The sequence below is a fragment of the Phytophthora infestans genome, genomic scaffold (assembly GCF_000142945.1).
Source record: "Phytophthora infestans T30-4 supercont1.25 genomic scaffold, whole genome shotgun sequence".
Lineage (NCBI taxonomy): Eukaryota > Oomycota > Peronosporomycetes > Peronosporales > Peronosporaceae > Phytophthora > Phytophthora infestans.
Window position 1 is genome coordinate 1,967,043 of NW_003303734.1, and position 12,092 is coordinate 1,979,134.

The following is a 12,092-nucleotide window of genomic DNA, read 5'->3' on the forward strand; positions in this document are numbered from 1 at the left end:
CTATCATCGAAAAAAATATTCACCGCTGCGACCAAGAAATTTTAGAAGAAGTCGCAGACGTACGCCACGACATGTCTTTGGAGCTGCAAGATCGCGCCATTAAAGACTTCGCTGTTGCACCTGGTGTTCTGTGGCAGCGCGTCTTTGATAGTTTCCGTACCAAGCATCACCCGTCAACTATCTACGGTATTGCGCGTCCGAGTGGTGTTACGATCATCAAAAACGTACGCCAAGGTGCCACCGGTGGCGACATTTTCCGTGCAATTGAGGCTGCACCGGTGCGAAGCATTAGCGACTCAGACCCGCGCCCGTTCCTACAATTCAGCATGGCTCGCCTCACCACCGCCGGCATACAGCGTATGCTCTGCTTTGGGCATCCGGACTTACTGCGGATTCTACGGTACCCTCAGCTGACCCTTTTTATTGATGGTACCTTTTCGGTGGTACCAAAAGGTTTCTCGCAGTGCCTGATTGCTATGGTCTACGATCCTAGTGTCGACGTATACGTGCCACTACTCTACGTACTCGTCAATTCGAAAAGCCAAGAAACGTATTGGCGAGTACTAGAGCAGCTCATCATGGCGTCCGACCGCCAGCTGGAGCCTCGTGATGTTACCTGTGACTTTGAGCTTGCGCTCATTAACGCTGTGATTGAGCAGTTCCCTGCAGCCAACATTGTTGGCTGCCTCTTCCACTGGAAGCAGGCTCTACGTAGGAAGATGATAGAACTGAAGATTCCCAAGGAACAGATCGCAGACGCCATGAAGTCGGGAAAACTGGACGTGCTTACTGTCATTCCTGCCGAAGATGTGCTGGACAAGGTACGTAATTTTTGTATTTTACTTACGGAAAATATTACAAAAATAAAATTAATTTTTTTTGGCAGGGACTACGGTATGTTCGAAGCATCATCGATGAGACCGCAGCAAAGACTAAATGGAACGCTTTCTGGAAGTATTTTGTGCGAACGTGGACAAAGAGGTTCGACACGTCGCTGTGGAACGTGAGCCAGATGCGGCGCAACAATGTGAGCATGATAAATCGGACTAATAACCCGCTGGAGAAGTACAATCGCGATTTTGCTGCTCGCATTGGTGCGCCACATCCAAGTATTCTCGTCTTCATTGAAGCTGCAAAGGCAGAGGCACATTCCTACATAAAACTGCTGGACGACATCAAGCATGGTCGACAGAGCGCTCCTGCTCATGCGCGGTCTGTGGACGTTGAAGTCCCCGGGGAATACATGGCGTTTGAGTAGCATTCTGCATTCTGTAAGCCATGGGATATCTCTCGTTGGCATGGGTAGTGTAGCCTTACAACTTTCGTATTTGTCCTAACTGTCCTAACTGTCCTAACTGTCCTAACGATCCTATAACCCATGCCGAAGTTTTGTGCCAATACCGTAATTTATGACAGTAGGTATTAGGACAAGTTAGGACGTCTAGGACGCTTTTAGTACGGAAAAACTTCTTCCGGCGATTTCGCCCCGATAACACTGCCAACTATCCACGACACTGGTGACCGTGGGCGATCAGGCGTAATGAAGCAATCATGTTGTTTCATCGGACTTGGATTTTGTATACTTTGTGGTAGCCGTCAATTGTATCTGACCTAATAATGCGGGTATGGTTTTTAATACGAAATGGAGTATCGCGCTCTCTAAAAACACGTAAAGTGACGATCAGTTTTAGATAAAACACGATAGAGTTTAGATGGTTTCGTTACGGTGGCCACAACAGATACTTGTTGGTGGACCACTGTGCCAGGCTAAAATTTAGTCAGACCTAGCTACAAGGTTTACTACATACATATTTTGCTGCCGACTTCGACTGCGTCGAGAACACTTCTAAATCTTATGTGTTCTCGATGCAGTTGAAACACGATACGAACAATTTTAAGCCTGCTGGTTCCTGCGTGGGAAGTTTATCATGCGAGACCGTGTTTAGGTCAACATTTTTATGAGGGACCATGTTTGAGTCAGATGCATTGTTTCATGCTGTTTGAAACCTACATCGAAGCTTAATAATACTCCACGGTAGCAAATATAAAACAGAAAATGATAACCTCTGTATTTGAGAAGCTGACTGGTACTAGAAGAACACAATTCCATCTCAACGAGTTCGCGCGAGAGCAGACATTTAGTTTAGAAATTGTAGTAGCCCGTGTCTAATGAAGCATTATACAAATAAAAATATCTACTTCGTTTCTTAGGTCACACTCTAAGGAAAACGCAATTATTGCGCTATCGTACAATTGTTAATAAGTGTAGTAGGTCTTGGAAGTAAACACACAGCTGGAGGAGTTAGCACCTCCTAAAGCTTCTGCCTCGTGTATTGCTCTCCACAAAGCAAATTCTACACTGTCTAACTGACTATTTGTCTGTACACGATGTATACATACTATGTATCTATTGCTAGCTCGGGTCGGCAACACTAAACTTCACTCATCACACGATGGTTGGCAGCAGCAACCCTGCCACTGTCAATTTAAAGATCAGCACTGCCACCCACCGTAGCGACTGAATGAGGCTACTATATCTCCAGTAAATAAACAGATATAAAAACAATTTGATGTCGGGTTTCGGAACACCACAAGGAGTCACTGCAAATTGGATACTGGCTAGTAGGTGGCGACACAGAAGGGCGCTCGTTAGTCTTGCATCGGTTACGTAATGTTTTACTATATCAACATTTTATTTCTTGTTTACATATACTGTTCCGTAATGGCTGGGACCCCTGTTGTGTTGAAAACGTTTTGTGTACAATGAAAAATGTATCACTCTGTTTCTGTAATGATTGTCACGTCTGTACAATTTACTCCTTTAAGAACATCAAAGGGAGTCGCGTTATTTCCGACTTTTTTCCAAAACAAATTCACATTAAATGTGAAAATTGGCTAATAGTCGGTAATTTATCTCTGCTAGCGCCAATTGTTTTGGCAGCGCTGGGGGAGATTTGTTTTAAAGCGGCTTGTGACAAACTATCTCGAAGGTCAAAATGGTTTTAAACATTGTTAAGAGCATCAATGCTGGCTGTGCGAACCCTCATAGATTGAAGCTCAGTACGTTACAGTGTGGAGAACCAAACCCTCGTTCTCCACACTGTAAAGAACTAGGCCACTTCGACATGTACCAAGCCTCTTCTAAGGGAAAAAACGCAAAATCTTTAGCCACAGTCCAATCGGTTGAGTGCATTTTGGTGAGATAGTCAGCTACACTTTCTTCATCTTCAGTTCCCTTCTCTAGCTCTGGAAAGGCATGTATTTTTTATAACAGCCTCAAACTGAAGCTGCGACTTGGTGCGCTGAAGCTTAAAGACTAGAGTTGTAATCCATGTCCACACCGTTAATTTCGCGTATCGACCCACAAATCTCTGCTTAGAGCTGCTGATGCCTTTCACCAAAGCCGCTTTAAGCCCACTTCATTCCTTCACTTGGTTGACAGATGCCCTTTGGCTGCTGCTGCGAATATTTGTGATTTAAGAAAAGACTACTTACAAACCAAACTAAGGCCCTGACTTCTCCGTCGGGGTCTGGTTTTGAGAAATTAAAAGATGCATTCTGATTGGCCATCGGTTTATTCCCCGACAAGCTGTTTATTCCCACCCTAAGGGGTAAGGGGTGGGAATAAAAGGTGGATAGTTTTCCGAGATATGCACTGATTTACAAAAGACACCAAAACAAACTTGTGGCTGCTATGGAGCACCGCGATGGGGTAGAAGAAGCGGCAGCAATGCTACTTTTGGCGACGGTGTGTGCGGGAGCAATTGCCCCGGCCACGGGACGGCTTCGAAAAAACAATGAAAATCAGTTAACTGTAACAAAACTTGACTTTGACGCGCTATTGGCATCTCCGTGTTTTGATTCTTGATTTCGAGGTAATATGCGCTGTTCTCTCGTCAAGATTTGTAAGTTTTTCCGCCCTCATGCCCCTCCTCATCTACTTCACGGGTTGGAGCACTTAGTTGAAAAGCACTTGGGCTTATTATTGCTGTATCTAGCTTCGTTTGGAAGTATGAAGGATGCAGGCCTTGGTTTATGTATATCCCAGCCTCACAGTGTTGCTACGATAAACAAGTTGCTTCGTGTTATTTGTATGCGGGCTGAGGATTTTATCCAAATGCTGTCTACAAGCGCTGGGTATCCGTAAGATCCAAGTTCCGGGACACCAAGTTCCGGGACAGGTGATATCCAACAAGATTTGCTGCCCGCTTCAGCTAGCTTTCTCCTGAAACATTAACACGACATTTTAACCAGTTAAAAGAGCTATCGATCAGTGTGCGACTTGCTGGCAGTCGGCCATTCACTGCAAAGATCCAAGCCAAAGTGTGACCAGACCTCAAAGTCGTGCGCGTTGGAAGAGGAAAATGACTTGCCTGATGAAATGGAGAGGCTCAGGCAAGCTGTAGACGCTGTCAATGAGAAGCAGCTATTGCTACGATCAGCCTCTACGAGGTTTGGTGTCAGCAAAAGCAAAATCCATCGCCGTACATCGGGTCAAGTAAAGCTGACCTCTCGGAATGGTCCAGAGCCAATTTTGTCTCCTGGTGAGGTTAGCGGCGTTGTGAAAGCGGTGACTATGCGTATGAGACACGTGTTATGCTTTACAAAAGACGAGCTTGGATTGTTCATACGCAATGTCATCGAAAACAGCTCGTACAGTCGAGAAATTCCCGAAATGTTTCTGTCTAAGAGCTACATCCAGCGATTTGTTGTCAAGCACAGTGTTGATTTCAGTTCGAGACGTGCGCAGTCGTTGGAGGTTTGTCGGGCTAAAACGTCTACTGTTGAAAACGTGGATAGGCATTACAACAATTTCAAAGAAGTGCTATCTTCTGTTGCAGATATCCCAACTTCACGCATTTGGAATCTTGACGAAACCGGCATGTGTCCCCAAACGCGCAGCAGTACGAAGAAAGTGCTAGCTAATTAGAACATGCGTGCAAATATTCAAGAGTCTAATGATCGCACGAACGTGTCGACTATAGTGGGCGTTAACGCTGATGGCGGATTTGAGCCTCCATTTTTCATTTTGCCTGGCAAACAAATCAGAGTACATGATACAGCAGGAGGTTTAGACGGATCGATATTTGCCGCAAGTGAATCAGCATTTCTCACGACCAAGCTGTTTATCCAGTACTTCGAGTGGTTCGTGCAGATCATATCGCCAGAGAGACCCGTACTAGTGGTGGCAGATGGATACAAATGTCATTTTTCGAGCAGAACACTTCAATACGCTCGGAAACATAGTATTCTTCTCTACGCTCTACCCGCTCACACTTCGTATTTTTTCCAACCTCTGGATGTATCGGTGTTCCATCATTTCAAGCGCATTGTTGAGGACGAAAAGGGACCTTTTCGAGTAAAAGAGCGGCGCATAGTCGAACGAAGTGACATGGTGGCTGTCGCTTCGAAGGCCTTGACTAGGTGTTTTACCAGGGCATACATTGTTGACGGCTTCGAGCGGACAGGTCTTTATCCCCTCAGTCGTGACAAAATGATAGACGGCATCATTGGCGACAAACCAAGTCAGCGAGAAAACAAAGTACTGCTCTCAGCAAACACCTTCGTTACACCATAGACAAGGAGGTGGTAGGAGCGAAGCGGTTTGGATCCTGATGAGACTCGAGTGCTCTCTATAAACCAGTGGGGGATAGATGAACTCAAAGCACAAACTCGAAAGCGAAAGGAGAAATCAGAGCCTGAAAAGTTTGTTTCTGGCGGCACCCTGATGACAGCTGACGATATCTCGACAATGGTTGCAAAGCAAGAGGAGATGGCGCGGCTGAAACAAGAGGATAAAAACCGCCGCCAGATTGAGAGAGAACGCCGAGCCGTCTTGGTTAAGGCGGCGAAAGAAGAAGCTGCTCAACAGCGAATGAAACGGGGAAAAGTGTTGGCTGAAAAGCGTGAGCAAGCGGAGTTGAAGCGCAGAGAAACAGACGAACGCAAGCTGATGCGTGTGGAAGACCCACGTTTTCTGAAGCGTTGCACACGAAAAGGCGTCATTAAGCTCCGTGTCCCGGAACTTGAACCGTCGTCTTTTCAAGTTGTCCAAATGCCGTGTAAGACAGTCGGTCCGCTTAGGACATGCATGTGCAGACTACGTTTTCCTTCTTCTTTCAAACGGTGTATTTCATGTTTCCTAACTCTATCTCCTTCATGGCCTAAATGCCTCCTCAAAATATATCCCGGAACCCGACTCTTACGGATATAGGAAAATTTTGGAAGGATTCGCTGATGTTAGAGGATTTCCGTACGTTTGTGAAGCAGTAGATAGATCACGTTTTGAAATATCTCGATCTGCTGAGCATGAAGGATGGTATTGTAAGGGCTACTACCCTGCGATTAGCATGCAATCTATCTGTGATCTTCGACGGCGATTTATGGATTATGATATGCGGCCGGGGTGACGCAGTGACAAAACGACCTGGCAATTATCTACAATTGTCACTTCAGCTCAAAATACAAATCCTCGTGGCTGTCATTTCCTTGGATATGCCGGATTTACGCTGAGTTGCGAGCTCCTAACAACCATACATACCACGGGAAGAAGACGGTAAACTGTCACGTATTCAGGAACGCTACAATTGCAATCATAGTGCGACACGGATGGCTATTGAGTGTGCGTTTGGAATATTAAAGCAAAGACTTCGACTGATATGAAGACAACTAGCACAAAAGGCTATCATGAATTGCACAAGGTGTATTTTGTCTGCAATGATCCTGCACACTATTTTGATTGACCTTAATGATCACACTATAAGTCGAAACGAGCAGGAAGATACTGATAGTGTGTTGGAAACGGAGCCGGATACCGACTTGCGTGCTTTTAGTAGGGCTAAACGCGACGAGTTAGCACGTTTGTTTTATGGGAAGGCAATACAAAGCTAGTTTTTGTTTCTGAGAGTCTACATCAACTCATTGATAGCAGCGGTTTGCAGGTCTAGAGCGTTTTCTTGGCTTGAGAGCGATGCTACAACATCTTGGAACAAACGCGGAGTCACTAGCCGTTGAAGAGTTGGACTTCATGGCTTCACCCATCACGTTGACCCCATCGGCCAATTCACGCAATCCTGTAAAACAATAATTAGTAGGAGTATTTTTGCTTTTGGAGAAATAAAAAGTATTAAAAAGGCGCTCGCCTTCTTCGACACATTCACCGTTAGTTTGCTTGCGTATGTTGTGGCTCGAAGCGGCGGTGTCGTCGTTAGACGAGACATTGTCAGTGTCAACATCCTCGCGAACCGTAGTGCCGTCACACGAAGATGTGCTCTGCATGCCAGGCTTTGGAGCCCAGTGCTCCATCATGAGCTCCAAACAAGGTGGAGGCGCAGACTTTGGGACATATCCGGTAGCATGCTGGTCCTCCCGATATAAACACCATTTCTTCTTCAACCATTTTATCTACACGTCCAATACAACAAGTATTAGCAATATAATAACCAGAGAACAATATTTGTTCCATATTCACATTATCCTTGCATTGTGTCACGGTGTACGTTCGGTCTTCCGCTTTATTCAGCAGGGTGACTACGAGCACTCAAGCGGCACCAATCTGAACGTGATTTCTGGTACGCTTGAACTCGTCCTTTGCGGTAACATATCTAATAAAGTAGAGCAAAGCCATACAGCGTTATTGTAAAGCTGTATCCGTAGTATTTACACCGTTCACGCTAATTAGTCATACCCTGACTAATTGTGGTGTACAGATCGAAGTCCAATATACTGGTATTTCAGCTGTCCGTTTTGTAAAACCTACCGGTCTAATTGCTAAGCCGAGCATACTGGAACAAAGAGCCCGATAAGACCTGCTGAAAACCGGTCTTTTTCTTTAGATTTGATCATATTTGTCGAATATCTCGAGTTTGTGATGTCACTAAAGTGCAAATCCACGACTAATTGCGAACGACGACTAATTAGCGTGAGCGGTGTACTCAGTATCATGTCTTAACTGACAGTAAACCGAGTTTTCGTTGTCGCCTCCGTCCATAACTCATCTCCCCCTTCGAAGGACGCCCACGCTTTGTCTTTGACTTGCAACCAGTTACCGGATCTTAGGTACGGAAAGCGAGGAAACCTCTACTGCATTCGGGACCAGATCCGTGCTGTAGCACTGTATTTGGCAGCACTGGAGAGAGGGCACGCACTGACGAGGCGGCGGGCACTGAAGCGACAGCGGGCACTGGCTCAGATTGGCGGGGTAGAAATAGGTCCATCAAGAAGGCGGGCGACGCCTGCATCTTGTCGCCACCGGCAGCTTCCTAGCTGTCTGGTGTAGACTACATGTTGGATATTTGATACAAACCAATTTTAAAAGGGTATACAAACACACAACATAATTCCTATTCCCAGCAATTGAGAAAGCATGTCGGGGAATTGCTTTCCCAGACCCCAGACCGCGACGGAGAAGTCAGGGCCTAACAATAATGTGGCTTTATCTGTCTTGGGCTTGGGCCAAAAGGACAAAGTCACGATACATTCGCATTTTTCGTCAGTACACAACCAGGTTTGTTTTTATCCCTCACTTTTTCGTTTCTTGATGGACTTGTTCGCGCTGAAAGCCTAGTCTTTCAGAACGGCCGCCCATTTTTTACGGTCTAAAAAAGCTGTCATGCAAGCGAATTGCGCCAAGGACAGCAAGTCAAGCTTCGAAAGGATCATTACGGCAGTCGTCTGTTGAAGATTTGAGGTTTAAGTGCTATGCGGTACTATTCTATATTTAGTCATTATATTAGGCCGACAGAATATATTTATATATGTGTAAAACGAAAGAAATTGTCGCTTAAATTACTTCAATTGTTTTTTTACAATAAATAACCAGCATTTACTTTGATGTTCAGCTCCGTTAACTTCGATGTAGATTTCAAACGGCAAGAAACAAAGTTCCTTATGAAAATGTTGACCCAAACACGGTCCCTCATTGGGTCGCCCCTGAAACCTCAAACCTCATTTTGTACAACGGTTTAGTAATCCAAAAGGACCTAATGCACGTTTTTTAGGGCGACTCGTCCCAGTTGTCCGAGGCTCAGTAACGTGCGAAGCCTAAAGGGCAATTGGTCCATGCTGGATCAGATCGTGAGGTAGGTATGTAGTACTTTTCCTTTCAAAGCCTACAACTCCATTCCACAATCTACAGTCACCATCACAGCTCAGCACACCATCAAGTGAAGATATAACGGCTTATCGAGACCCCGCATCCCATATCGACCCAGCAAATCAACGGTCATCAGCAAACACCGCTTATACAAGTAAGGCAACGAGGAGCTGGATTTTCGGACGTTGAAACAAGTAGTCAACTCGATCTCCTGGAAACACACTTACCGAGTTCGCGAGATGAGTGGGAATATGTTGCATCTCTTCACAATACCGCGTATCTAGGTGATGATAGAACCACTGACAGTCTAAAACGTAAGTTTGCCAAGCTTCACCGTAAATGTATTCCGACAGGGGACCCGAATATACCGGCTAATGTACTACATGCAAAGCGCGTACGCATGGAAATGACTCTCTGCGCTGACCTGGGCGGCGCTAAAGATACCGGTGAGGCTGAAGTTGACTTTATCGCTAGCACATCTACACAAACCCAGACTAATCTAGAAAACGATCGCGTAGATGGTCCATGCCCCCCCCCCGCCAGGTCAATATACAACTATATTGAATCCTGGATACCAAAAAAACCCACGCTTAATTGTCCACAGACGTGGCCAGGCTGGCTATGTCGACGACGATGATGACGCTCAGATTTTAGTAGTGATGCGTCTCTCACTCAAGCAGGAGCGACAACGCGCCGACGAGCAGAGATTGCGCTGGGAAGAAGACCGCCATCTTGAGCGTTTGCCAGTCTTATAAAATGCCTTGTGTATCATGGGGTCGGTTGCTTGCTGAAGATGCAGCTTAAGCCCATCCGCTACTGCAATAACATCGGGTAGAGCAGAATATTTTGCTGAAAATTATACTTTGGAAACTTGTAATCTCGTCACTCGACGGTAGGCGCACCGCGGCGTATTCATCCACTGCAAGTACCTTTAGTAGTATTCTCCTGCTGAATCGTAGGAAAATAGAGCAAACAGTGTCCGTGATACCAAACGGCATACATAAAAAGGTATTCTGATCCGCGACTGCGGGCATGCCAAAGCTAACGCAAGCCTCATCTGAGTCGTCATCAGGGATGCCGAATATTGCATTTTATCTATTGCTAATCAAAGCAGAAAATAAATAATTGGGTAAGAGAACTGGCAAGACCGAAGTAGATTATTGAGCTTCCTCAACTCAGTAAATAGATTATTGGTGCAGCATTATTGGCACACAGCGAGGGCACAAGTACTAAAGAATGTATGGCTGATTGGAGCACCGCCCAATAGATTATTGGTGCTACAACGAAGCGAAAATAAATAATTGGAATTCCTCTTCAGAAAGCCTCCAATAAATAATTGGTGCTTTTTTATTGCAATAATTGCAGCACCAATTTATTTTTCGGCATCCCTGGTCGTCATGCTACGTGGCCTCCCACCTAGACGAGAATTGTGTTGAGTTTGGCGAACGCAGCCATCAGTTGAATATGATGAGTACTTCTTAGAGAGGAGCGTATTACCTGAGTAAGTAATCAAACGATGTATGGTCGAACCCTGTCAGCGTTATTAAAGACGGGTCATTGCGTGATTCGTAAAGCTTGACAAAGGGAAACATCGACGGAGAGACCAGTGCCGCTTATATCACGCGGCGATCGCGGCGGCGACAGGCTTCTGCATCGAGTCTCAGCAGAAAAACTGAGCGAGGTTTGCGTTTGCGGCGGCGACGATGGCGACAGCGATGGCGCTGCTAAAAAGCGAGCAGTGCAACATGGTGCATTTTGAGGAGAGTCGAATATGAAGTACTATTGACGCAATGATGAGTGGACAGGAACACTACAAGTGCTTTGATACCTAGACTTTCCGATGGGTTTCTTGATGCAATGAGTCGCACTGCACTAATAACCAATTTCCTGTTCTTGTGCAAATGTGTAATTGCGTTATTGAGGTTTCAGGGACGCCCATTATAAACTATCTGCTGGTTGCTGACACCAAATTAGTTACAGAAAACTCCTCAATAAAGAGCACCGAGAAGTTTATAGCCTTCAATATGTTATGTGGCTGATCTTGCGTCAAATCTCTGTTCACAGGTTTTAGTTCGCAGTAATCTCGCATTTATCTTTTAAATTGCAAATATATCAAGTGTTTTTTATTGAGGCAAAAATACTGTACATCGAAGTACAAGTTTTTCACGACCAAGTCGCAGGCTACACATATTATGTGTAGCCTACGACTGCCGTGAAAAACGGCAAAACGTTTACCACTCTGTTCCATCTCAAATCTAACGCAACGAGCTACCGCAGAAAAATACATGATATCATTGGCTATTATTAGGCTAAGAATAGAGATTTGCTATTTTCTAATTTGTGGCTGGCAGCTACATAGTACGTGTCAGCGGTGCAGATAAGCATGATGTGCTGCCGTCTGATCGCTTGTGTAAAAAGCGATTTCGACTGAAAATATAGGCCTCATTCTAAGGCTATCACGCCGAACAGCACGAGCAGTTCTCCGATGACTACCCCTCCAACCCTCCGACTCAAACACAAGCAACTTAGTGTCAATGACCGTCTAAATATTGTCATTTGGTTGACAAAGCTCCTAAAAGACGACAAACTACCAAAGGGGGCCTATACAAAAGCCGCTGCAGCCTTCGGAATAGCCAGGCAGCTGGCTTCTAAAGTTTGGAGGATGCAAGGTACCTCTGCGCTCCTGCGCATGAAGCGAAGTCCTCGACCACCTCCTCTTAAGCGTTCACCTGCTGCAATTTCGGCCGCAGTAAGCGCGGTACCTCATGCACAACGTCGAACATTCCGGTCCCTTGCTGATGTTACCAAGATTCCACTTACTTCTAGCTACCGGTATTTAAAACGAGGGCTAGTGCGACGTGCAGTCTCGCGCGTCAAACCTGCGCTAACCGCGGCGCATAAACAACATCGCTTGGAGTTTGCGCTTGGTAAGGTGAAAACCGAGGCCGGTAAGAACGAATACGTACAGTGCTATTGATTGAAATTATTCATTTCTAAT

At 45.5% G+C, this 12,092-nt stretch overlaps 1 protein-coding gene across 1 annotated transcript; it reads left to right on the forward strand.

Moving 5' to 3' along the window:
* Window positions 1-9,060: 9,060 nt before the first annotated feature.
* PITG_13170 (uncharacterized protein) lies at window positions 9,061-9,849 on the forward strand (the record flags this gene model as incomplete). Its single annotated transcript, XM_002900642.1, has 2 exons — window positions 9,061-9,080; window positions 9,699-9,849. The coding sequence occupies 2 exons, from the start codon at window positions 9,061-9,063 to the stop codon at window positions 9,847-9,849; spliced, it is 171 nt and encodes a 56-aa protein (XP_002900688.1).
* Window positions 9,850-12,092: the final 2,243 nt, after the last annotated feature.